Here is a 26,680-nt window from a genome sequence, read left to right on the forward strand (position 1 = left end):
AGGAGAATCACTTGAACCTGGGAGGCGGAGGTTGCAGTGAGCTGAGATTGCACCACTGCATTCCAGCCTGGGCGACAGGGCAAGACTCTGTCTCAGAAAAAAAAAAAAAAGGAAAAGAAAATTTGTCTTTTTAGTATTGTTTCTTTCAATTTGTCATTTGTGTTTTGGTTTTACTTATAGTTTTTTTTCTTTTCATGTAGGAATTTTTAACTTTTATTAAGTACACTTTATCAACCTTTTTTATGGTTTCTGAGTTTTAAGTCATAGTTAGAAATTCTTTCCTTACTCTAAGTTTATGGAACAACTCTCTCACGGTTTCTTCTAGAGTTTTTATTATTCTGTTTTCTCACTTAAATGTTGAATGCATTTGAATATATATCCTGGCATAAAGCCTGCATTATAGATTCCATTTGACTGTTTCCTGAATGGCCACCCATTTGGCTAAGCGTCATTTGCTGGAAGATTCGATTGCCGCACTGATGGGGCGTGCTCCCTCTACCTATGCTGGCTTCCTCTCTGCCCTCAGGCGGTTTGCTGGCATCCCTTGTCACTCATCTTCTCTAGCATGGCCACCCATTTGGCTCAGTGTCGTATGCTAGAATTCAGTTGCCACACTGATGGGGTGTGCTGCCTCTACCAATGCTGGTTTCCTCTCTGCTGTCAGGTGATTTGCTGGCTTCCCTTGTCACTCATCTTCTCTAGCATTATTCTTGCCATTTTTGCTCGTTCATTTTTCCACATGAACTTCAGACTCACACTGACTAGTATAAAAATATCTTATTGGTATTTTTATTTAAATCATGTGTTGATGAAAAGAATCAAACTAAGTAAAATTTTTGAATAGATTTATTCTGAGCCAAATATGAGTGACCATGGCCTGAGGCACAGCTCCAAGAGGTCCTAAGAACTTGTGCCCAAGGTGGTCATGCTACAGCTTGGTTTTATACATTTTAGGGAGACGTAAGACATCAATCAATACATCTAAAATGTATATTGGTTCTGCGCGGAAAGGTGGGACAACTCAAAGATGGGGGTGGGGGGAGGCTTTCAGGTCATAGGTGGATACAAAGATTTTCTGATTGGCAATTGGTTGAAAGAGTTAAGTTATTACCTAAAGACCTGGAATCAATAGAAAGGAGTGTCAGGGTGAAAATAAGTGGTGGTGAAGACCAAAGTTTTTAACATGCAGACAAAGCCTCCAGGTAGCAGCCTTCAGAGAGAATAGATTGTAAATGTTTCTTATCAGCCTTTAAAAGGTGCCAGACTCAGTTAATTCTGTCCTGGATCAGGAAAAGATCTGGAAAGGGAAGGAAATTCTCTACAGAACATAAATTTTTCCCTGAACTCCTGGCCTCAAGTGATCCTACAGCCTCAGCCTCCCAAAGTGTTGGGATTACAGGCATGAACCACTGCACCCGGCCTGAACATTTCTTTATATGGAATTTACATGTTTCTTGTATGATATTTTATTTTTTGCACTATTGTATTATAAAAGGGATATTTTTTCCCATTTTGTCCCCAAACTGGTTGTCATTGGTATATAGAAAAGCTGCTGCTATTTGCAGTTGATTTTGGATCCTCCTCTCTTCATAGGACAATTTCAAAGTGTCAAATATATTTTGGGGTAAAATACTTTGATTTCTTTCAGGGCCTGCTATCTGTCATGTTGGTATCTTATTGCTACAAAAAGTCTGTTTTGTCATTCTTAAGGCCTCTGTTTAAATGTTAATGCTGGTCAGTTGTGCCTGAATTCCAAAGGCAGGAGGGTATCATGGGGCATGTCTGACCCTCCCTTCCCACTGTGGCCTGAACTCATCTTTCAGGTTAACTTTGGAATGCCCTTGGCCAAAAGGAGGGGTCCATTCAGTAGGTTGGAGGGCTTAGAATTTTATTTTTCATTTACAAATGTTTAATATATAAATTAATTTATGTAGAGTCTTTATATTTAAGAGTCTCCCCCTGCATGAACTGCCCTGTTCCTGTCCATTTTTCCATGCATCTTTCTTTAAAAGTATTTTAAACATTTCTGTTTTTTCTTTTCTTTTCTGTTTTTATAGAGACAGGAGTCTCACTATATTGACCAGGCTGGTCTCGAACTCCTGGCCTCAAGTGTTCCTACAGCCTCAGCCTCCCAAAGTGTTGGGATTACAGACATGAACCACTGCGCTCGGCCTGAACATTTCTTTGTGTAGAATTTACCTGTTTCTTGTGTGATATTTTATTTTTTGCACTATTGTATTATAAAAGGGATATTTTTTCCCATTTTTTTTCCATTTTGTCCCCAAACTGGTTGTCATTGGTATATAGAAAAGCTGCTGCTATTTGCTGTTGATTTGAGGTCCTCTTCTCTTTCACTGAATTCTCAGGTTGTTTATAGTTATCTTGAAGTGTATTCTTTAGTGTTTTTCAGCTATGTAAACATATTAATTATGAATGGTGATTATCAACCTCTCATTTCCAATTTGACCCCTCCAGTTTCTTTCTCTTGTTTAATTACAATGGCTGATACTGCCCGAACAGTGTTAAATGAGATAGATGATGATGGGCATGTCAGTCTCAAGATCCTTCCAGTGTTTTTGAACTGCTTTTGCAGAATTATAAGTAATAAGAGCGATCTAGCATGACTGACTCCATCTTGCTTCTAACTTCACAGACTAAATATTTTTCTTGCTTACTGTAATGCAGAGGCCAAGATAACTATGAGAAGGATTAGGTTTATCATTAGACTTGGAGGCAAAGGAAACTGGCACCCTCCTTGTCTGAAGATTAAAGCCACATTCATAAGGCAAGGTTAAAATTATGATAGGGGTTTGGACTTTGCTAATGAGTAGGCATTAAACCATAACCTGTCATTGCTTAGTTTGTGTTTCTATAGGTTGTCTGTTGCCCCAGAGTCGTGTAACTGAGGGTTGCAAAATGTGTAACTTTCCCAACTACTCCTATAAATAACATCACTATTGTGAAACCTAAAGATCTGATTTTGAGATATTTTTTAGATTTAACATTTCAGAAGACCAAGAGACACCATCTAGTTCTAAGACTACCCCCTCACATCCCTGCCAAGGAACTAACTCAGCTGCACAAAGACAGTTTGAGATGCTCCTGTGATTTCATCCCAGTTGTTCAGCCAATCATTTGTTTCAGTTTCCCAGAACCCTGCTGGGAAAGTACTTTTTAAAAATTGCTTTTACAAAACCCAGCCTCCAAATTCCGGGGGAGACAGGTTTGAGAACTTTCTCCCTGTTCTCCTTGCTCAGCAGGCCTGTGATTATTACATTCTTTGCTGCAACACCTGCTGGTCTCATTAGTCCTTTTTCAGGGCAGTGGGAAAGAAGAACCCATCAGGCAGTGACATTGTTACATTAAACTTGATACTAGATTTTTGACAGATATAATTTATCATGTAAAGGAAGTTTTCATCTTTTCCTCTCTTAATGAAGACTTAAAAAAAATAAGAGTTGTTGATTTTGTTAAATTCTCTCCAGCATCTGTGAAGTTGATTTTATAAGTTTTTTCTTTGCTTCTTTAGAACTCCAAATCTCATGTGTTACATTAGCCAATATCTTATTGACTCATTCTTGAATTCCTAGGGGTGAAGAACACTTGATTTTGGTGAATTACTTTTTGATTATGCTATTGCATTCAGTTTTCTAACATATTATTCATGGTTCTTCCTCATAAATGGCGTTGACTTCTAGTCATTGATTTTATTTATTTATTTGTTTATTTATTTATTTATTTATTTTTATTATTTATTTTTTTGCCAGAGTAGGCACAGATTTATTGAAGACAATTCACAGAGTGGGAGCAGGCTTGAGCAAGTGGCTGCTCAAGAGCCCCCTCAATTAGCATTTTTTTTTTGTATTTCCATAGGTTATTGGGGAACGGGTGGTGTTTGGTTACATGAGTAAGTTCTTCAGTGGTGATCTCTGAGATTTTGGTGCAACCATCACCTGAGCCATATACACTGCACCCTATTACTAGTCTTTTATCTCTCACCCACTTCCCACCCTTTCCCCCTGAGTCCCCAAAGTCCATTGTGTCATTCTTATGCCTTAGCATCCTCATAGCTTAGCTCTCACTTATAAGTGAGAACATATGATGTTTGGTTTTCCATTCCTAAGTTACTTCACTTTGAATAATAATCTCCAATCTCATCCAGGTCACTGTGAATGCCATTAATTCATTCTTCTTATAGCTGAGTAGTATCTCATTATTTATATATATATATATATATATATATATATATATATATATCACAGTTTCTTTATCCACTCATTGATTGGTGGGTATTTGGGTTGGTTCCATGTTTTTACAATTGCAAATTGTGCTGCTATAAACATGCATGTGCAAGTATCTTTTTCGTATAATGACTTATTTTCCAATGGGTCGATATCCAGTAGTGGGATTGCTGGATCAAATGGTAGTTCTACTTTTAGTTCTTTAAGGAATCTCCACACTGTTTTCCATAGTGGTTTACATTCCCACCAGCAGTATAGAAGTGTTCCCTGTTCACTGCATCCACACCAACATCTACTATTTTTTGATTTTTTGATTATAGCCATTGTTGCAGGAGTAAAGTGGTATTGCATTGCGGTTTTGATTTGCATTTCCCTGATCACTAGCGATGTCGAGCATTTTTCATATGTTTGCTCGCCATTTGTATATCTTTTTTTTTTTTTTTTTGAGAATTGTCTATTCATGTCTTTAGCCCACTTTTTGATGGGATTGTTGATTTGTTTGAATTCATTGTAGATACTGGATATTAGTCCTTTGTCAGATGTATAGATTGTGAAGATTTTTTTCTCACTCTGTGGGTTGTCTGTTTACTCTGCTGAATGTTTCTTTTGCCGTGCAAAATCTCTTTAGTTTAATTAACTCCCAACTATTTATCTTTGTTGTTATTGCATTTGCTTTTGGGTTCTTGGTCATGAAATCCTTACCTAAGCCAGTGTCTAGAAGGGTTTTTTCAATGTTATCTTCTAGAATTTTTATAGTTTCAGGTCTTAGATTTAAGTCCTTAATCCGTCTTGAGTTGATTTTTGTATAAGGTGAGAGAGGAGGATCCAGTTTCATTCTCCTACATGTGGTTAGCCAATTATCCTAGCACCATTTGTTGAAGAGTGTCCTTTCTGCACTTTACGTTTTTGTTTGCTTTGTTGCAGATCAGTTGGCTGTAAGTGTTTGGGTTTATTTCTGGGATCTCTATTCTGTTCCATTGTCCTATGTGCTTATTTTTATACCAGTACCATGCTGTTTTGGTGATTATGGCTTCATAATATAGTTTGAAGTCAGGTAATGTGATGCCTCCAGATTTGTTCTTTTTGCTTAGTCTTGCTTTGGCTGTGCAGCCTCTTTTTTGGTTCCATATGAATTTTAGAATTGTTTTTTCTAATTCTGTGAAGATGGTGGTGGTATTTTGATGGGGATTCCATTTAATTTGTAGATTGCTTTTGGCAGTATGGTCATTTTCGCAATATTGATTCTACTCATCCATGAGAATGGGATGTGTTTCCATTTGTTTGTGTCATCCATGATTTTTTTTCAGCACTCTTTTGTAGTTTTCCTTGTAAAGGTCTTTCACCTCCCTGGTTAGGTATATTCCTAAGTGGTTTTTTTTTTTTTGCAGCTATTTTGAAAGCAGTTGAGTTCTTGATTTGATTCTCAGCTTGGTCTCTGTTGATGTATAGAAGACCTACTGATTTGTGTACATTAGTTTTGTATCCAGAAACCTAGCTGAATTCTTTTATCATTTCTAGGAGCTTTTTGGATGAGTCTTTAGGGTTTTCTAGATATACAATCATATCATCAGAAAACAGTGACAGTTTGAATTCCTGTTTACTGATTTGGACACCCTTTATTCCTTTCTCTTGATTGCTCTGGCTGAGACTTCCAGTACTATGTTGAAGCGGAGTGGTGAGAGTGGGCATCCTTGTCTTGTTCGAGTTCTCAGAGGGAATGCTTTCAGCTTTTTCCCATTCAGTATTATGTTGGCTGTGGGTTTGTCATAGCTGGCTTTTATTATATTGAGGTATGTCCCTTGTATGCCAATTTTGCTCAGAGTTTTAATCATAAAGTGATCCTGGATTTTGTTGAATACTTTTTCTGCATCTATTGAGATGATCATGTGATTTTTGTTTTTAATTCTGTTTATGTGGTGTATCACATTTATTGACTTGAGTATGTTAAACTATACCTGTATCCCTGGTATGAAACCCACTTGATTATGGTGGATTATCTTTTTGATATGTTGGATTAGGTTAGCTAGTGTTTTAAGGATTCCAGCATCTATGTTCATTAGGGATACTGGTAGTAGTTTTCTTTTTTGGTTATGTCCTTTCCTGGTTTTAGTATTAGGGTGATACTAGCTTCATAAAATGATTTAGGGAAGGTTTCCTCTTTCTCTATCTTGTGGAATAGTGTCAATAGGATTGGTACCAATTCTTTAAATGTCTGGTAGAATTATCCTGTGAATTAGTCTGGACCTGGACTTTTTTTGTTGGTGATTTTTAAATTACCGTTTCTATCTCACTGCTTATTATTGGTCTGTTCATGGTATCTAATTCTTTCCTGACTTAAGCTAGGAGGGTTGTATCTTTTCAGGAATTTATCCATCTCTTCTAGGTTTTCTAGTTTGTGTGTGTAAAGGTGTTCATTAAGTAGCCTTGAATGATCTTTTGTATTTCTGTGGTGTCAGTTGTAATATCTCCTGTTTTGTTTCTTATTGAGCTTATTTGGATTTTCTCTCTTCTTTTTTTGGTTAATCTTGTTAATGGTCTATCAATTTTATTTATTTTTTCAAAGAACCAGCTTTTTGGTTTTTTTATCTTTTGGATTTTTTGTTTGTTTCTTTCAATTTCATTTAGTTCTGCTCTGATCTTGGTTATTTCCTTTCTTCTGCTGGGTTTGTGTTTTGGTTTGTTCTTGTTTCTCTAGTTCCTTGAGATGTGACCTTAGATTGTCTGTTTGTGCTCTTTCAGACTTTCTGATGTAGGCATTTAGGGCTATGAAATTTCCTCTTAGCACCACCTTTGCTGCGTCCCAGAGGTTTTGATACGTTGTGTCACTGTTGTGGTTCAGTTTGAAGAACTTTTAAATTTCCATCTTGATTTCATTTTTGACCCAGTGATCACTCAGGAGCAGGTTATTTAATTTCTACGTATTTGCATCGTTTTGAAGGTTCCTTTTGGAGTTGATTTCCAGTTTTATTCCACTGCGGTCTGAAAGAGTGCTTGATACAATTTCAATTTTCTTAAATTTATTGAGGCTTGTTTTGTGGCCTATCATATGGTCCATCTTGGAGAAAGTTCCATGCACTATTGAATAGAATGTATATTCTGCATATGTTGGGTGGAATGTTCTGTACATATCTGTTAAGTCCATTTGTTCCAGGGTGTACTTTAAATCCATTTTTTCTTTGTTGACTTTCTGTCTTGATGACCTGTCTAGTGCTGTCAGTGTAGTATTGAAGTCCTCCACTATTATTGTGTTGCTGTCTATCTCATTTCTTAGGTCTATTAGTAATTGTTTTATAAATTTGGGAGCTCCTGTGTTAGGTGCATAAATGTTTAGGATTGTGATATTTTCCTGTTGGACAAGGCCTTTCATCATTATCATCCTTCTTTGTCTCTTTTAACTGCTGTTGCTTTAAAGTTTGTTTTGTTTGATGTGAGAATAGCTACTCCTGCTCACTTTTGGTGTTTGTTCACATGAAATGTCTTTTTCTACCACTTTACCTTAAGTTTGTGCGAGTCCTTATGTCTTAGGTGAGTCTCTTGAAGGCAGCAGATGGTTGGTGAATTCTTATCCATTCTGCTATTCTGTATTCTTTTTTTTTTTTTTTTGAGATGGAGTCTCGCTCTGTCACCCAGGCTGGAGTGCAGTGGTGCGATCTTGGCTCACTGCAAGCTCCGCCTCCCGGGTTCACGCCATTCTCCTGCCTCAGCCTCCGGAGCAGCTGGGACTACAGGGGCCCGCCACCGCGCCCGGCCAACTTTTTGTATTTTTAGTAGAGACGGGGTTTCACCGTGGTCTCGATCTCCTGACCTCGTGATCCGCCTGCCTCGGCCTCCCAAAGTGCTGGGATTACAGGCGTGAGCCACTGCGCCCGGCCTTATTCTGTATTCTTTAAGTGGAGCATTTACGTCATTTACATTCAATGTTAGTATTGAGATGTGAGGTACCATTCCATTCATATGCTATTTGTTGCCTGTATACCTTGGTTATTGGTTTTTTGTTTTTTAAATTGTAGTTTTGTTTTATAGGTCTTGTGAGATTTATGCTTTAAAAAGGTACTGTTTTGATGTGTTTCCAGGATTTGTTTCAAGATTTGGAGCACCTTTTAGGAGTTCTTGTAGTGGTAGCTTGGTAGTGGCAAATTCTGTTAGCATTTGTTTGTCTGAAAAAGACTGTAGCTTTCCTTCATGTATGAAGCTTAGTTTTGCTAGATACAGAATTCTTGTCTGATAATTGTTTTGTTTGAAACCCTTCCAGCTTATAGGGTTTCTGCTGAGAAATCTGCTGCTAATCTGATAGGTTTTCCTTTATAGGTTACCTGGTGCTTTTGTCTCACAGCTCTTAAGATTCCTTCCTTCATCTTAACTTTAGATAACTCGATGACAATGTGCCTAGGCAATGATCTTTTTATGATGAATTTCCCAGGTATTCTTGGTGCTTCTTGTAATTGGATGTCTGGGTCTCTAGCAAGGCTGGGGAAGTTTATTCCCCTCAATTATTCCCCCAAATATGTTTTCCAACTTTTAGATTTCTCTTCTTCCTCAGGAACACCAATTATTCTTAGGTTTGGTCATTTAGCATAATCCCAGACTTCTTGGAGGCTCTGTTCTTATTTTCTTATTCTTTTTTCTTTGTCTTTGTTGGATTGGGTTAATTCAAAGACCTTGTCTTTGAGCTCTGAATTTCTTTCTTTTACTTGTTCAATTCTATTGCTGAGCCGGGTGCAGTGGCTCACGCCTGTAATCCCAGCACTTTGGGAGGCCGAGGTGGGCGGATCACGAGGTCAGGAGATCGAGACCATCCTGGATAACACGGTGAAACCCCGTCTCTACTAGAAATAGAAAAAATTAGCCAGGCGAGGTGGCGGGCACCCGTAGTCCCAGCTACTCGGGAGGCTGAGGCAGGAGAATGGCGTGAACCTGGGGGGCGGAGCCTGCAGTGAGCCGAGATCGCGCCACTGCATTCCAGCCTGGGCAACAGCCAGACTCCATCTCAAAAAAAAAAAAAAAAAAAAAAAAAATTCTATTGCTGAGACTTTTCAGAGCATTTTGCATTTCTATAAGTGTGTCCATTGTTTCCTGAAGTTTGGATTGTTTTTTATTTATGCTATCTGTTTCCTTGAGTATTTCTCCCTTCACTTCTTGTATCATGTTTTGGATTTCCTTACACTGGGCTTTGCCTTTGTCTGGTGCTTGCCTGATTAGCTTAATAACTGACCTCCTGTATTCTTTTAAAGGTAAATTGGGGATTTCTTCTTGATTTGGGTTCCTTGCTGGTGAGCTACCGTGATTTTTTGGAGGTGTTAAAGAACCTTGTTTTGTCATATTACCAGAGTTGGTTTTCCGGTTCCTTCTCATTTGGGTAGGCTCTGTCAGAGGGAAGGTCTAGGGCTGAAGGCTGTTGTTCAGATTCTTTTGTCCTGTGGGGTGATCCCTTGATGTAGTACTCTCCCCCTTTTCCTATGGATGTGGCTTCCCGACAGCTGAGCTGTAGTGATTGTTATCTCTCTTCTGGATCTAGCCACCCAGCGAGTCTACCAGGTACCAGGCTGGTACTGGAGGTTGTCTGCACAGAGTACTGTGATGTGAACCATTTGTGAGTCTCTCAGCCATGTATACCAGCACAGTATTTGGGGTGTCTCCTGGGTCCTGCAGGAGCAATCCACTTACTTCAGGGAGTCTGTGGGTCCTCTCAGGTTTCCTGATTTATTCCTGCAGTCGTTCTAGAGCAAAAATTCAATATGCGAGCCTCCACACACTGCTCTGTCCATCCAAGTTCGAGCTGCAATCTAGTCCTGCCTCCCATTCACTGTGATCCCCCCTTTATTTATTTATTTATTTATTTATTTATAAAAAGTGGACTAAGTCACCTAAATCTTAGAACCCAAGTTCTACTTAATGAATAGGTCAACCTAGAAATAACTCAGAAGGTAACAGCAAGACGTATGATTCTAAATGCCAAAATCGTTAAAGTCATTTGCAAATGCATTTGAAAAATAGTCCAATTTTCCAGTTGCCTCATTACAGCTTTTCTCCTCAACAACAGGTAGGTAGATAGGTACTGGATCACCTTCAAATGGCCGGTGCAGAACAATTTCTAGTCATTGATTTTTGTGCAATAGTTTTGGTCTTTGATATCAGTGCTGTGTGAAAGTTTTCTTTGTCTTTTATTTGTCCTGCAACAATTTGAATAGCATCGGAAATATATATTCTATTTTGGAGAATTTCCTTTTTAACCCTCTGGGACTGGTACTTCTTACTGCCATTGGAGTGGCTCATTGACACCTTCCTCTATTTCTTCTATGGAAATTCATCTGTTAAGAATTTCAGTTTCTCCTTTAGTTAGTTCTTTCAAGTTATTTTTTCTTGTATAATTATCTATTTAATCCAGGTTTTAACATTTATTTGCATAGAGGTGAGCAAAATAGGCTCTTATAGTTCTTTTATTTTAATTGGTATCTGTATTTTCTTCTATCATTTTTATTTTATTTTGTTTTATTTTATTTCTTTTTCTTTCCTTAATTGGTTGGGTAAATTTTCATTAGTTTATTTAAAGAACTAGCTCTCAGATTTTGTTTATTCCACATTTTCCCCTAGTTCATTAATTTCCGCTTTTATCTTTATTTTCTTCTTTTTGCTTTTATAGGTATTTTTTTTCTTCTTTTACATTTTCAGTTGGATATTTCCACCTACAAAGAAGCAGAGACACAAAATATAACTTTAAAGGTTTACTTTTGCCAAAGTGAAAACAGCTGCCAGGAAGACTCAGACCCCAGTAACCTTGGATATGAGCTTGTTTCTGCCTTTGTCACCAGTATGTTTTTAAAAGCGAAAAGAGGCCACAAGGAGTGGGCTGATACAAAGTTGTCAGGAATTTTCACTGGTTTACAGAGATGACATTGATTAGTGATCGGCTATACACTGTATGGGCTACGGTGTCCTGTGTGTGGCATTGTTAGGTTAATTTATAGCCACTCATGGGATAGCTAGCAGTTCCAAGACAGGATTCCTTAGCCCAAGGAGGGAAGTGGTCTGTGACTGCTGTCTCATTCCCACGCGCCTCTGGGGACTGATCATTTAGAGGAGGTTTGCATTCCTCAGATAAAAGCTTCTTTTCTTTCTCAGATGCTAAATTAGTTATTATTTACATTTAAAATTTTCACGTCATGTGGCCTCTTTTGTGAACTGCTTTCATTATTAATTTCTAGTTTTAATGTAGCATGATAAGCAAATCTTTTCTCTGCTGTTTTAACTTTAAGTCCTGATGTTGTCTTTATGGCTTAAAATGTGGTCAGTGTTAGGAATAAAAATCCATGGCTGCTCAGGAGGTTACAGGGAGTTGCAGCCCTGTGTCCCTCCTGTACAGTGAGTGTGGGCTGGCTCTAGGTATCTGCTATCTGCTGAGCCCCTTTGCTCACCCTTTTCCGTGGTCCTCATAACCACACCCCACCTACCAGTGGGAAAGGCTGATGAGGGAGAAGGGATGTTGGGCGTGAGAAAAGAGAGAGAGAAAGAGAGGGAGGAAGGGGAGAGAAAGGAAAACAGATGGAGAGGGAGGGAGAGAGAGAGAGGCGAACATTGGATAAGATGAGGTTGAGGATCAGGATTCTGGGTGATCCTCCCACATGGCTGGCCCTCTGTCCTGAGTAGGAAAACATAACCCTGTTTTACCCTTTTCACTGGAAATCCCAATTCCTTGAACAACCCAGGTGGCCCAAGCCTCTTCCTTTGTGTCCCCTGCCCTGCCTTGCCTGTGGAGACCCCTGCAGCATGGGCACTCACTCCCACCTCATCACACAGCCTCTCACAATTTTGGAGATTCTTTCATTTACCACCTTTTGGAATCACTGTCCTAGATGTTTCTCTACAATGGACTTGGCTTTGCTGTGTGAATCATTCTGATCATTCTTATTTGAGATACGTGAGTTTAGTGATTTTTGTCTTTATTGAAATGACAGATGTTTGTCATATTTTACATTATGGGCTCTGTGTACATTTTAAAATACATTTCATTAAATAGTCTTTTCTTTCTTTTGTATGTTCATCTGAGTTAGCCTTCTGATACTTGAAAGGTTTGTGCCTTGTTTTAGTTGACCCCTTTTATTTATAAAATGTCCTTATCCCTCTGTTTCTTTAGAGCATCCGTTCATCAGCTACTATGAGCGATGATGAAATTAGCATATTTCCCATCTTCCTCTTCCCTTCTCTCTTCTTTTCACCTTTCTTAATTGCTTTGTTAAATCTTCATGTCTTTTGATTTCCAGCAATTACTTATGAGGCAATCTGCATTATTCCACAGCTCCTACCTCTTCTCTTCTCCAGCCCAAATTTCATTTACTGTATGATTTCTACATTGTCAGAACATGAAATATTTACCTTTTTTTCTGCCACCTATGTATTAGTTTGTTCTTGCATTGCTATAAAGAAATACCTGACACTGGAAAATTTATAAAGAAAAGAGATTTAATTGGCTCACAGTTCTGCAGACTTTATAGGAAACATTGATGTGGGCATCTGCTCAGCTTCTGGGGAAGCCTCAGGAAACTTACAATCATGGCAGAAAGCGAACGGGGAACACACACATTACATAGCCAGAGTAGGAGCAAGAGAGGGGGGAGGTGCCACACACTTTTAAAAGACCAGATCTCGTGAGAACTCACTATCATGAGGACAGTACCAAGTGGCAGGGATTGGGGGTGACACTAAACCATTCATGAGAAATCTGCCACCATCATCCAATCACCTCCCACCTCCTCACCGCCAATGCTGAAGGCCCAGCCTTCAATACTGGGGAACGCAATTCGACATGAGATTTGGTGGGGGCACAGATCCAAACCATATCAACCTGCTTCCCCACATTAGTCTTAGTTCTGGTTCTAGAGCTAATTATATTCGGTCCTCACTCGGCTATTTTTTGGCATGGTGCTCCTGTTTGGTTGTCTGAGGTTTGTCCTCTAGTAGATTTTTTAAGGAAAATTCATGGAATAAGCTTCCTCTAAGTTCCCATATTCAAAACTGTTGCTGCCATTATGTTGGAATGACAGCGTGCTGGCTCTGGACTCCTTGGACACATGTTCTTTTCCTGGGGAATCTGGTTGTCTTTCCATTCTGTTCTCTCCTGTAACCATGGTTCTCCAAGTATGGCCCAGCAGCATCATGACCACCTGAGACTGGCTTAGAATACAGACTGTCAGGCCCACTGCAGACCTACTGAATCAGAAATTCAGCTGGTGGCCCTGACACTCTGTCTGAAGAAGCCTCCCTGAAATTCTACATTCTGTCTTTCTTATCTTGTGATTCCAAAGTCAGCCTACTTCCCCCCCCCCGGGGGGGGGGGGAAGTAGGCTGACTTTGGAATCACAAGATAAGAAAGACAGAATGTAGAATTTCAGGGAGGCTTCTTCAGACAGAGTGTCAGGGCCACCAGCTGAATTTCTGATTCAGTAGGTCTGCAGTGGGCCTGACAGTCTGTCTGAAGAAGCCTCCCTGAAATTCTACATTCTGTCTTTCTTATCTTGTGATTCCAAAGTCAGCCTACTTCCCCCCCCCCCCATTGATTAATGTTTTTCTGTGATTGTCAAGAGAATTACTTCTTTTCTTTCTTTTTTTTTTTTTTTTTTTTTGAGACACAGTCTCACTCTGTTGCCCAGGCTGGAGTACAGTGGCATGATCTCGGCTCACTGCAACCTCCACCTCCTGGGTTCAAGCGATTCTCATGCCTCAGCCTCCCAAGTAGCTAGGATTACAGGCATGCACCACCACGCCTGGCTGATTTTTGTATTTTTAGTAGAGATGGCATTTCACCATGTTGGCCAGGCTGGGCTTGAACTCCTGACCTCAAGCGATCCACCCGCCTCGGCCTCCCAAAGTGCTAGGATCACAGGTCTGAGCCACTGCGCCCAGCCGGTAGTTATTTCTTTATTTGCAACTCCAGCAGCTTTGCCAGGACATGTCTAAGTGCTGACCACTCTGGGTCACCTTTCTCCAGCACGTGGTGTATCTTTTCAATGTGTCCTTTGTTTCAAGAAAGATTTCTTGAATTAGATCTTTACATTGTTTCTATTCCAATATGTCAGCTTTCTTTTTGGGAGACTGGCATACATCTATTAGTTCTCTTTTGTCTTTTCAAATCTTTTTTGTTTTTCCTTTTTCATCTGATCCGCTCTCCTCATATTTTCCTCTGCATCCCTTCTTTAGTGTTCTACACTTTCCATTCTCCATTATACTCTAAAATGTTGACTTTGTTTCCTTCAAAGACCAGATGCTCTCTGGTCTTGCATCTCAGAAGATAATGATTCCTCAAGTTTTTCAGTCCTATTCTTGTGGACAGTGTTTTTCTGATAAATTATTTTAATCTATTATGAGTATTTCCTGAATTTTCCCTCTTGACTCTTATAGTATCTTGTACGTGCTGAATGTCTTTTCTCCCTCCTTTTCTCCCTTTATCTTTCCCTCCCTTCTTCTCTCCTCCCTTCCTTCCTTTCTTCCTTTCTTTTTTTTTTTCTTCACAGCATTACTCATAATTTAAAGAGTTGCATTTTTTCTGAACTAACTGCAGGTGGAGTGTGTGTGTGTGTGTGTGTGTTTCGTACACACATGTATGTGTGTTGATGATATTCACAGCCACTGAGCCCTTTGGCAACTGAATTCTCACTTTAGGACGTTTTCTGTTTTCTTCCTTCAGTATGGTTCCTGCTCATGCGTGCTTGATATTTGCCGCTTTTAACAGTTTTTGCATCTATTTTGTATTCTGAACATGCTAGCTACCTCCTAGTTTCACTAAACAAAAAGAGAAAGAGTTTTTATTTTTATTCACTGTTTTCCTTTTTGTTTTTGGATTAACTCCTAGAAGATTAAGTAGAAGGCTAACTATATCTCTATTTCACATCAGGACTTGCTCTATTATAATAATTTTAAGCATCTGCAACTTTGATACATATTCATTGGTTTCTTTTGTTGTTTTATGAATAAAGTAAGGAATTGGTATTTGTATTAGGCCATTCTCCAATTGCTATAAAGAAATACTTCAAACTGGGTAACTTATAAAGAAAAGAAGCTTAATTGGCTCACGGTTCTGCAGGCTTTACAGGAAGCATGGTGCCGATGTTTGCTCAGCTTCTGGGGAGGCTTCAGGAAGTTTACAATCATGGTAGAAGGCTACAGGGCAGCAGGCACATCACACAGTGAAAGCAGAAACAAGAGAGAGAGAGTGAGATGCCATACACTTTTAAATAGCCAGATTTCAAGAGAAGTCACTCACTATCGCAAGGACACCACCAAAGGATTGTACTAAACCATTCTTGAGAAATCCACTCCCATCATCCAGTCACCTCCCACCAAGCTCTACCTCCAACTTTGGGTATTACAATTCGACACATTAGATTAGGGAGAGGTAAACATCCGAACTATATCAGTATTACATCTTCTATCAGGGTTAAGTCTAAAGTCAACTTGAGGCTAGGTGAGGTGGTTCATGCCTGTAATCCCAGTACTTTGGGAGGCTGAGGTGGATCACCTGAGGTCAGGAGTTCGAGACCAGCTTGGCCAACATGGTGAAATCCTGTCTCTACTAAAAATACACACACACACACACAAAATCAGCTGGGCGTGGTGGCAGACAACTGTAATCCGAGCTACTTGGGAGGGTGAGGCAGGAGAATCACTTGAACCCGGGAAGCAAAGGTTGCAGTGAGCTGAGATCATTCCACTGCACTCCAGCCTGGGCGACAGAGTGAGACTCTATCTCAAAAAAAAAGTCAACTTGAAAGTAAGATATGCCTGGCCGGGCGCAGTGGCTCACGCCTGTAATCCCAGCACTTTGGGAGGCTGAGGCGGGTGGATCATGAGGTCAGGAGATCAAGACCATCCTGGCTAACATGGTGAAACCCCATCTCTACTAAAAATACAAAAACAAAATTAGCCAGGCATGGTGGTGGGCACCTGTAGTCCCAGCTACTCGGGAGGCTGAGGCAGGAGAATGGCGTGAACCTGGGAGGCAGAGCTTGCAGTGAGCCAAGATCACGCCACTGCACTTTAGCCTGGGCAACAGAGTGAGACTCCGTCTCAAAAAAAAGAAAGTAAGATATGCCTAAGATTTGGTCACAAAGATTTCCAATGCCAAATTCCTCTGAGTCCGTGGAGTGTATTCTTAACTATTATATAAACTGCCTTTTCTTTTTTTTTTATTGTATTATAAGTTTTAGGGTACATGTGCACAATATGCAGGTTTGTTACATATGTATCCATGTGCCATGTTGGTGTGCTGCACCCATTAACTCGTCATTTAGCATTAGGTGTATCTCCTAATGCTATCCCTCCCACCTCCCCCCACCCCACAACAGTCCCCAGAGTGTGATGTTCCCCTTCCTGTGTCCATGTGTTCTCATTGTTCAATTCCTACCTATGAGTGAGAACATGCGGTGTTTGGTTTTTTGTCCTTGCGATAGTTTACTGAGAATGATGATTTCCAGTTTCATCCATGTCCCTACAAAGGACATGAGCTCATCATTTTTATGGCTGCATAGTATTCCATGGTGTATAGGTGCCACATTTTCTTAATCTAGTCTATCATTGTTGGACATTTGGGTTGGTTCCAAGTCTTTGCTATTGTGAATAGTGCCGCAATAAACATACGTGTGCATGTGTCTTTATAGCAGCATGATTTATATTCCTTTGGGTATATACCCAGTAATGGGATGGCTGGGTCAAATGGTATTTCTAGTTCTAGATCCCTGAGGAATTGCCACACTGACTTCCACAATGGTTGAACTAGTTTACAGTCGCACCAACAGTGTAAAAGTATTCCTATTTCTCCACATCCTCTCCAGCACCTGTTGTTTCCTGACTTTTTAATGATCACCATTCTAACTGGTGTGAGATGGTATCTCATTGTGGTTTTGATTTGCATTTCTCTGATGGCCAGTGATGATTAATTCAAGATGGTTTAAAGACTTACATGTTAGACCTAAAACCATAAAAACCCTAGAAGAAAACCTAGGCATTACTATTCAGGACATAGGCATGGGCAAGGACTTCATGTCTAAAACACCAAAAGCAATGGCAACAAAAGCCAAAATTGACTAATGGGATCTAATTAAACTAAAGAGCTTCTGCACAGCAAAAGAAACTACCATCGGAGTGAACAGGCAACCTACAAAATGGGAGAAAATTTTCACAACCTACTCATCTGACAAAGGGCTAATATCCAGAATCTACAATAAACTCCAGAAAATTTACAAGAAAAAAACAAACAACCCCATCAAAAAGTGGGCAAAGGACGTGAACAGACACTTCTCAAAAGAAGACATTTACGCAGCCAAAAAACACATAAACTGCCTTTTCTAACTTGTGGTCCTGAAATCTACCTTTTGACATGAAACAACACATGGCACACTCTTAGTTAAGTTCTGGTTCCTGTGCATGGGATGACCTGCATGGGCATCTATTTCACTTTCTACTTGTCATTAAAATTCGTGTGCAAAATTATTTTGGACACAGTTATGAGGAGCAGTATTGTAAGAAAATTGCAATAGAGTTATGAATGGTGTCTCAACATTTGAGATATAGCTTCCAAGATGAGAATACAATTTGGGAAAGTGTAGCTATTTCTTCTACATGTTAATCTGAGTTGTGCTTAGAGTAGGATGCCCTTCTATCTGGCCTTTGCTTATCACAGTATTCCCAAATCCTCCTGCATGCTACCATGTTCACTATTCTTCCCCAGAGATAGACTTTTACTCTTTAAGATCATTCCCTTTTTTCTTCTTATTATGCTGCTAGTAGATCCACATATTATTCCATATAATTTGGATGTAGCAAGTGAAGAGAGAAATGACTATCTTAATTCCTAAGAAAGCATTGCATACTCTAGGCCTACAGCAAGTTGTTTAACTTTTCGAGCTTCAGTATTCCATTCTGTAAACTTGATTGGTCCTTTGATAAACATTTATTATGTATGTACTAAGTGTTCTGTGATGAGGTTTGAGGACAAGAAAGACAGAGAATGTAGTGAGTCTGAGAGGGAAACCCGGCCCACGTTCCCTAGTCAGATGCCGGGTGAAGCCAATGATTCTGCCTGGGTCATTCAAAGAGGCTTATGGTAGGTGCGAGTTGGCCAGATGGAGGCACAAAGAAGGATGTTGTAAACTGAGAGAAGACTGCACAGGGGCATATTTGTGATGGAGACCGGCCGTCTGAGCAGTGGAGCCTGGTTTCGTGTGGCTGATGCATCAGGTGTGGGCCTGGTGGAGTCAAGGATGAGTGATTGGGACCAGCTCAGCTGAGGGGGAAGGGCTCAGGTACAGATTTGCTCCTGTGACACATGAGGAATCACTTAACATTTTCAAGCTTGGGAATGACACGATCAAATGTACAGTTTAAGAATATTGTGCAGGGAGTTGAGGTTAGAGAATTGCTAATGTCTTTCCAGTTCAGTGGAATTGTATTGATAGTCTATTGCTGTGTTAACAAGCCACCCTAAACTTAGTGCCTTAAAACATAACCTTTTATTCAGCTCCCAGTTCTGCTGGGAGTTCATCAGGTCTGAGCTGGTCTTAGAGGGGCTCACTTACAGATCTGCAGCCAGCTGCCAATCAGCCAGGTGGCTCTTCTCCTGGAGGTGACTGACCCTCTGCTGGGGCCATGGGGAGACTCAGTCATGTGTCTCTCATCCTTCAGCAGACTAGGCCAAGCTATTCACATGGAAATGACATGGTCCCAATGACAATGGCAGAGGTCCCAAGACAAGAAAGAGAGGGCAAGCCCCAGTGTGCAAGCACTTTGAAAATCCACTGGCCATATGATTAGCACTGATATGAGAGGTGAAGCAATAGTCTTCTCCACTTAATGAGAGGAGCCACAGAGTCATATTATAGTTGTATTGTAAGTGTGTGAAAAACGGGTAAGGGTTTGGGGCCATTTTTGTCATCCACCATCATAGTTATTTGATATATTCCCGTTTGGCTGTTTAAGTATTATTTGTCTAGCTGTGGGATAACTAATATCTATTTTCTTCCTTATGAATATTTCCTACTGCACAGGATTGACAACATAATTCTCAAGGCCCAGTGGAAAATGAAAATGCAGGACTCCTTGCTAAAAATAATTATGAAGAATTTCAAGATAGCAGAGCATTAAATCACTCACATAGCTCCATTGCGTGAGGGGCTCTGTGCAACTGTATCGGTCACATGCCCGTGAAATGGCCCTGCTGCTACAAGAGACAAGAAAGATCACCTCTCCTGTATCAGTTCCCATATTAGTCACCTTATTATGACCATTCTACAAATGTTAACTGTTATGCTTGTTATTAAAAATTCACCAAATGTCCGTTCTTTCTTATTTTTCCAGAAGGAATCTGTATGTTCAAAGCTGTTATTTATAATGAGTTTCATGGAACCAAAGTGGAGCTTGGGCCTTATTATGTGGAGATCGGCCATGAGGCCATGTCTGCGTTCATGAACTCCAGCAGTGTCCATGAGGATGAAGTGCTTGTCTTTGCTGACTCCCAAGTGAATCAGAAAAGTAAGACCTATGTCTGGAGTCTGAGCAAGCACACCTCAACTATAAATGAAGCAGGGCATCTCTGCTTTACTTATACTGCTCAAGTTATAGCAGTTCTAAATTTGATACAACATGCTTCATTCATTCTTCCCTAATTCAGAAAATATGTCTTGCAGAATACTGTGTTCTGAGGGAACATGAAGATAAAGTCATACAAAGTCTTCATCTCAAGGAATCTATTATCTTAGTGAAATCATTAAGATATGCATAGGAGCAAGATGAGACAACATTAAAAATGCTCAGGAAGGATATGGCTAAGGGGCTGGGAGATTTTAGGAGACAGGAACTTTGTCTAACTGTGGGAACAGGGCACATCTGAGGTGGGAGCTGGCATACATGATGAGCCTTGCAGCACGGGCTGGAGGCACATTTTGGTCAGACAGCATGGCCTTGAGCTAAAACAGAATTGAGAAAGCATCCAGTCCTCACTGAGTGTGCCAGGTGCACACTGATGCATTGATGAAGGACAAAATATCCATTCCACTTTATCTACTGCTAATGCCTCGCTCATGTCACCCCACCTTATCCGCACAGCTACCTGTAAGGGAGGTATTCGCTTCAAGTCAGTTTTGTAGAGGGAGGGGCCGGAAGCTCAGAGGCCAGTGGGGGTGGGAATGGGGAACTCCAGCCACTTACTGTAGAAAAAAAGAGTCCCTACACTTCACAACAAAGCAAATGGGGAGCCAGCCAGAGGCACTCTCAAAGTGCCCAGCCTACATGGATGGGATGATGGGGTCACATTTCCCAGAAACAGGAGAAAGGAGGATCCAGTGGAGGGATGAGTCTCAGTGAACTCATCCATGTAAGAATTCTTTTCAGCTGTTCCACACAGTGGCTGTACCTGTTTACAATCAGACTAGTGAGAAACTCTCCATCCAAGAAGTTATGACATACATACAGAACGATTTTTTTAACCTGTTTGCCTACCCTAACTAGCCAGTCGGTCATTCATATTGACTTGTCTTATCTAAACCTGAATAAATAAGCAGCACGTCTAGCCAGTGCAAGAGCACAGTTCTTGTAAATCTCCCATGGTTCCATGCCAGGATTTAGAATAGGAAGGTCCAAGTTTGCATCCAGCCCTACAGATTGATAATAGGGTATTCTTATGCAAATCTGTAAGCTGTATCTTTTTTTTTTTTTTAACACTTTTGATTATCAGATTGTGCTCAGAATTAATTTTCAGGCATGGTTAATAAGACCATGTGATATTTATTTATCATATATCTATTTTTAGTCATATGATACTTATTTTTCAAAAATTCTGATGCATTGATGAAAGACAGAATACCCATTCCGCTTTATCTCTGTTATAAACAAGTATTTTCTCTTTATAAAGTGAAAACTATGCAGAAGAACAGTAGTAATAATAAATAACCCTCCTTAATATCCTTTTATGATAAATGAGTTGCTCTAAATCTTCTTAGACATCACAGTACTCTTTCAGAATCTGATTCAGTGTTTGGTATCCACCTCCATATGTATGTACTACATATGTACATGCATGTGTGGTATGTCATAGGAGGGTATGTGTGGTATGTGTGTACATGTGGTGCGTATGTGTATAGTGCATATGCTGTGTATGGTGTGTATATGGTACGTATGTGTGTATATGCTATATGTGTGGTATGTGTATGGTGTGTGTACATGTATATATACATATATGCACAATCTTACATTACATCTTATAGGACTTAAAAGCACAAGGCTTATCTTTAGACCCCTATTTAAGAACTCCTGTGAAGTGAAGCCTACTTGTACATATTGAGAAATACTTTAAAAACAAGGCCGTCTATCAAAGTAATTAACATATTTCAAAGGAATTAACGTATTTAATACCATGTAGGGAGTTCTCAGATAGAGAAAATATACAAAAAAAAATTTAATGACAGAAATTCTGTGATTAAGTTTATGTTTCCCAGGTATGCCTGATTTCAGAGCACATGCTTAGAATTTTGAAATTTATTGAGATTCAAAGAGGGAAAGTTAAAAATGAAAAATACTGACTGTGTGTTGCATGATAAAAGTGAATTAATTTTGAGACTTTTTCTCTTATCTCCTTTTTTTCTCATTTTAGGCACTGTGGTTATACATCACTTTCCATCTATTCCTTCATATAACGTGTCCTTTATTTCTCAGACTCAAGTGGGTGACAGCCAGGCTTGGCACAGCATGACTGTCTGGTATAAGATGCAATGTATGTCTTTGTTTTAATTCCAGATTTAACAAAAACCTCCCTCGCGCGGTCAGCTGAGATTAGGAAAGCCGTAGGCAGCAGCAGGTTTTGTTATCAGCCCTGCTGGAGAGCCCCATTTGTCCTTGAACAGGTTCTTTGTTCACCTGCCATTTGTTCTCGGACTTTTCTGAAACCACAGGCATTAAGGCTCCCAACTGAAGGGATGGGAAGGTGGGTTATCCGGACTGTTATCTGCCAGCTCCATGTGCCACACCCTTTCTAGCAGACTCGCAAAAAGAGTTGGCCCTATGGCCTTAGGAACACCTCCTGTGCAAGCACTTTGGGGCCTTTGAACCAGTGCCAGCACTGCCTACCGCGTGCCCACAGCTGCATCCTTGCTGCCAACCTGCACGCGTATCAGAGCTTCCTCACCATCACTCAAGCCCATGACCAAGTGGGAAAGTAGAGGTACTAGTTTCTCTGGAGATTCCAGCCCTCCTGTGTTGACATAGCCATACCTTCCTTTCTTTTGCCACAGCCGTCTCTGTCTACACAAATGGAACTGTGTTTGCCACAGACACGGACATTACATTTACAGCGGTTACCAAGGAAACAATACCCCTGGAATTTGAGTGGTATTTTGGAGAGGATCCACCAGTGAGGACAACTTCAAGAAGCATTACAAAAAGACTCAGCATCCCCCAATGGTCAGTAAAAGTAGCAGTCCTGCTGAGTAGCTGTTTGTACCGCAGCCTATACTCAGTCTGAAGATCACCATGCTGCTACTGAAGGCATTTTATGGCTGTTGAATTTGTATTATAATGGGCCACTAGGTCCTTCTGTAAAACAAACTCAACATAAAATCTAAGGGAAGATTTAGTTCATTTCTCTTCAGCTTGAACTAAGGGAAACGGTGTAGGGCTTTGAAGCAGACAGTCCTAGGTTCGAATTCTATCTCGGCCACCCATGTGACCTAAGAAATTCCTCATCTAAGACAGGGCAATGATGCTTACCCCTACTGCTTTGAGAAGTGAATTAAATAATGAAGAGGGGGTAGTCAAAAATATCAACCCCCTTCTCCTCAATAAGATGAAAATCACTGGATACTTTCATAGTTCTTACAAATTAAATGCTGCCTCCCCCTCCCCCGCCTTCCTCTTGAAGTATAGCAGATGGTTTCTCTAGATCTGACCCTGTTCTTGTCTTGCCATCTGCCTTCCCTGCCCTCCTTTCCCCATCCTGCAGGTATCGTGTGATGGTTAAGGCTTCCAGCAGGATCAGCAGTGTGGTCTCTGAGCCCCACGTCATCAGGGTGCAGAAGAAAATTGTGGCCAATCGGCTCACGTCCCCCTCCTCAGCTCTGGTAAATGCCAGTGTGGCCTTTGAGTGCCGGATCAACTTCGGCACAGATGTTGCCTACCTGTGGGACTTCGGGGACGGCACCGTCAGCCTAGGGAACAGCTCCAGCAGCCATGTCTACAGTAGGTGAGCCACTGCAAGGCAGCGTAGTGCTCTCTACAGACAGCATGGGAATCAGAGTCTTAAGGCATCAGCCCTTGGGTTCCACATAGAGACCTGCCTGTCAGTCAATGTAGGTGACAGATGATTACACAGAGACAAATAAGACCTGACCATGCCTCTCAAGGAGCTCCTAGTCCAGGGGAAAGACAAAGAGGAAAGAGATGCTTTCAGTACAGGGGCTGTGGCTGCAAAAGAGGCCTGCGCTGTGGTGGGGATGGCTCACTGAAAGTGATATCTTGAGTAGGAGCTTGACAAAGGGAAATGGGAGAGAGGATCTCAAACAGAGAAAAGGGCCTGGGCAAAGGTACTAGGTCAGGTGCCAACAGGAGTTATTTGGAGTGACTGGCAAGACATATATAGAAGGGTGAGATGAGTGTAGGTTGGCAGATTGTGAAGGGCCTTGATGTCATATGGAAGAGCATGAACTCTGTCCTTTAACTCTGCATTTACTGAGTGGCCCACTGTGTACCTGGGAGAAAGCATCATGGAGCTATGATAAGGTGTAGACTGGCTGGCTCACTCATTCCCAGCCAAGCCTCTAGGGTGAGTTCTAGGACCCAAGTGGGTCGAATCCTTTCAGTGGGGAGACACGCATGGTCAAGGCTGAGCCTCAGGCTGGCATCAAAATTTTATGCTGCTGTAGGGAAATACCAAAGGATGCAGAAGTATCTAGAAAATGAGGTTCGTGTAGGCAGTGGCATCAGGGAAAGATTGCAAACTTCCTTCAATGCAAGATTTCCATGAGAACCCACGCTGCAGCCTCTCCACATTTTGGTGGGGACTGAGTAGCCTCATCACTAACTATGGATTCAGGACCTTTTCATCAGAAATAGATTTTCACATGAGGAAAGAATTGAGCAGTAGTGGCTTGTAGATTGGTGCATGCTCAATTGAGCACGTGGTGGCCTAGGTACCTGGCGATGTACTTGGTAGCTCCAGGAGCCCTTTTGTGCCCTGTGGAAATGACATGGTTTATTCGGTGCCTCCACTGTCATCTCTAGAGTGTGCCCTGGGCGCTCTGACAACCTGAGAAAACCATCCAGTCTTCATTCTTATCAGTAGGCCCTACCTTTCTTGCTGGAGCTCCAGGATGGCAAGTGATATTCTGGTCCTTGCAAACTCAAATTCGTGGTCTTCTAATGGGAATATTTTTCTGTTTCAAATTCAGAAGTCTTAAGTAATTATCCATGTTGTAACATTTGCAAAATAACCATGTATTTCCTTAGTAAAGCACTACCTGCTGGGTCAGGAGCTACCCAGCTCTCACCTCCAACTGTCCTGAATCTCTCCACAGCTGTGACCCGCTCCCCTTCCCCGGAGACAGGCTATGGATCTATCCTGTCCTTCCTGAGTTTGTAGGACTCCAAGAAATTGGTCGAGAAACCTGATCCATGGAGCAGGAAATAGAACAGGAAGACCATCCCCAGAGACGCCCCAGTTGTGGGTTAGGGGTACCCATCACACAGGGAAAATGTATAGATCTGATCTGTTATCAAGAGGGGGCCAGGTCATGGCTGTGGGGAGGGTTGCCCAAAGAAGGAAGCAACACGCCCCTCACATGGATGTATTGTTTGAATATAGCATGTGACATCGGTCTGGGAGTTTGGTACTTGGCCTGAGCCAGTCTGTTGGTTAAATGATGAAAGACAGCTGTGGAAATCAATCTTGTGACCCTTGCCTCTTCTGTTCTTATTCATTGGGATGACTTGCTGTCAAATACTGTAATTCTGCAGATAGGGGTGGGTATGAAGAGTGAATGAACGTCTGACGTTCATCAACATCAATCTGTTCATTTCTGTGCTTTCCACCCTCCCAGGGAAGGAGAATTTACGGTGGAGGTCCTTGCCTTTAATAACGTCAGTGCCTCCACCCTAAGAAAGCAACTTTTCGTCGTGTGCAAGCCCTGCCAGCCACCCCTGGTGAAGAACATGGGGCCTGGGAAAGTCCAGGTAGGCTCGGAGTCTGGAAAATCCTCCACCAGCCTTTTTTCAGCCTCCCTCTGAGTTGGGACCACTGTTTGGAGTGGAGATTTTGGGGAATGAAGCAAGGCTTTGTCCAGTTTGTTCTGCTGCAATTTACACAAAGGAGCACCTATAAGCGCTTCAGAGTGGGTGACCTGGGTCCTTGGGGGAGGGAGGGCTACCCCATCCTGGACAGGAGGAAACAGCGTTGTTTCTGGGGTCTGGTGTGTGAATAAGTTCTTCATTCGCCTGCATTACTCTGGTATTCAGCACAGCTCACTTTAAGGAGCTCTTTTCTTTTCTTTTCTTTTCTTTTCTTTCTTTCTTTCTTTTCTTTTCTTTTCTTTTTTTTTTGGGATTGTGCTAAGAACTGTAGAATTTTCAGGAGAATGAAACATTTGAATATATGTAACACCAAAATGAAAGGACATGATCGGTTATCTGTTGAACACCTATTCTGGGTTAGAAAAAAATAGGGTTGCTTTTTATTTCTTTCATTCCTTTGAGGCCTGTGATTTAGAGCAAATTTTCCTTTTCAGGGCAAAGGTTCTCAGATGACACATGGGAATTAAAATCTGTGACTAAGTGCATTTGCTAAAATGCTTTCTATGGCATCTGACCCCAAGAGGTCAGCCCCCAGAGGGTACTGGTGGAGATCAGCATGCAGAGACCAAGTGCTCGGGGCAATCCAGAAAGGGTCCCGGCCCCCACACAGGCAACACCCCTGCCCACCTTTAGACCAGTGAGCACCCACGCTGTTGGGCAGGTCTGCGTGCTGGGGGAACATGTTCTCTGGGTGTGAGAGATGGACCCAAACAGCAAAGGGACTAAAGCAAAAGACACAACAGGAAAAAGCACAGACCCCAGGCAGGAGGGCCCTGGCTCCCGTCCTGACTTTGCTCTTAGGACACGGGACAGAATGGTTTTCTTAAGTTTTTCATTTGTAAAATCTTTTTATTTTTATTTTCTTATCTGTAAAACACAGAAAACAATATTGATAATTTCTTTCTTTCTTTCTTTCTTTTTTTTTTGAGACTCTGTTGCCCAGGCTAGAGTGCAGTGGCACGATCTTGGCTCATTATAACCTCTGCCTCCTGGCTTCAAGAGATTCTCCTGACTCAGCCTCCCAAGTAGCTGGGATTACAGGTGTGTACCACCATGCCTAGCCAATTTTTATATTTTTAGTAGAGAGGGGATTTCGCCGTATTGGCCAGGCTGGTCTCGAA

The 26,680-nt window shown here is 41.2% G+C and overlaps 1 protein-coding gene across 1 annotated transcript in view; it reads left to right on the forward strand.

Moving 5' to 3' along the window:
• Positions 1-26,680, forward strand: part of PKD1L1 (polycystin 1 like 1, transient receptor potential channel interacting) — a 180,544-nt gene that overhangs the window by 25,725 nt on the left and 128,139 nt on the right. The window contains exons 9-14 of the mRNA XM_032758137.2: positions 10,882-11,049; positions 19,584-19,757; positions 21,874-21,993; positions 22,511-22,679; positions 23,218-23,457; positions 25,310-25,442. Coding sequence (XP_032614028.1) covers positions 10,882-11,049; positions 19,584-19,757; positions 21,874-21,993; positions 22,511-22,679; positions 23,218-23,457; positions 25,310-25,442 — 1,004 coding nt within the window. The remainder of the gene's footprint in view (positions 1-10,881; positions 11,050-19,583; positions 19,758-21,873; positions 21,994-22,510; positions 22,680-23,217; positions 23,458-25,309; positions 25,443-26,680) is intronic.

This window comes from Hylobates moloch, unplaced genomic scaffold (genome assembly GCF_009828535.3).
Source record: "Hylobates moloch isolate HMO894 unplaced genomic scaffold, HMol_V3 SCAFFOLD_1, whole genome shotgun sequence".
Classification (NCBI taxonomy): Eukaryota; Metazoa; Chordata; class Mammalia; order Primates; family Hylobatidae; genus Hylobates; species Hylobates moloch.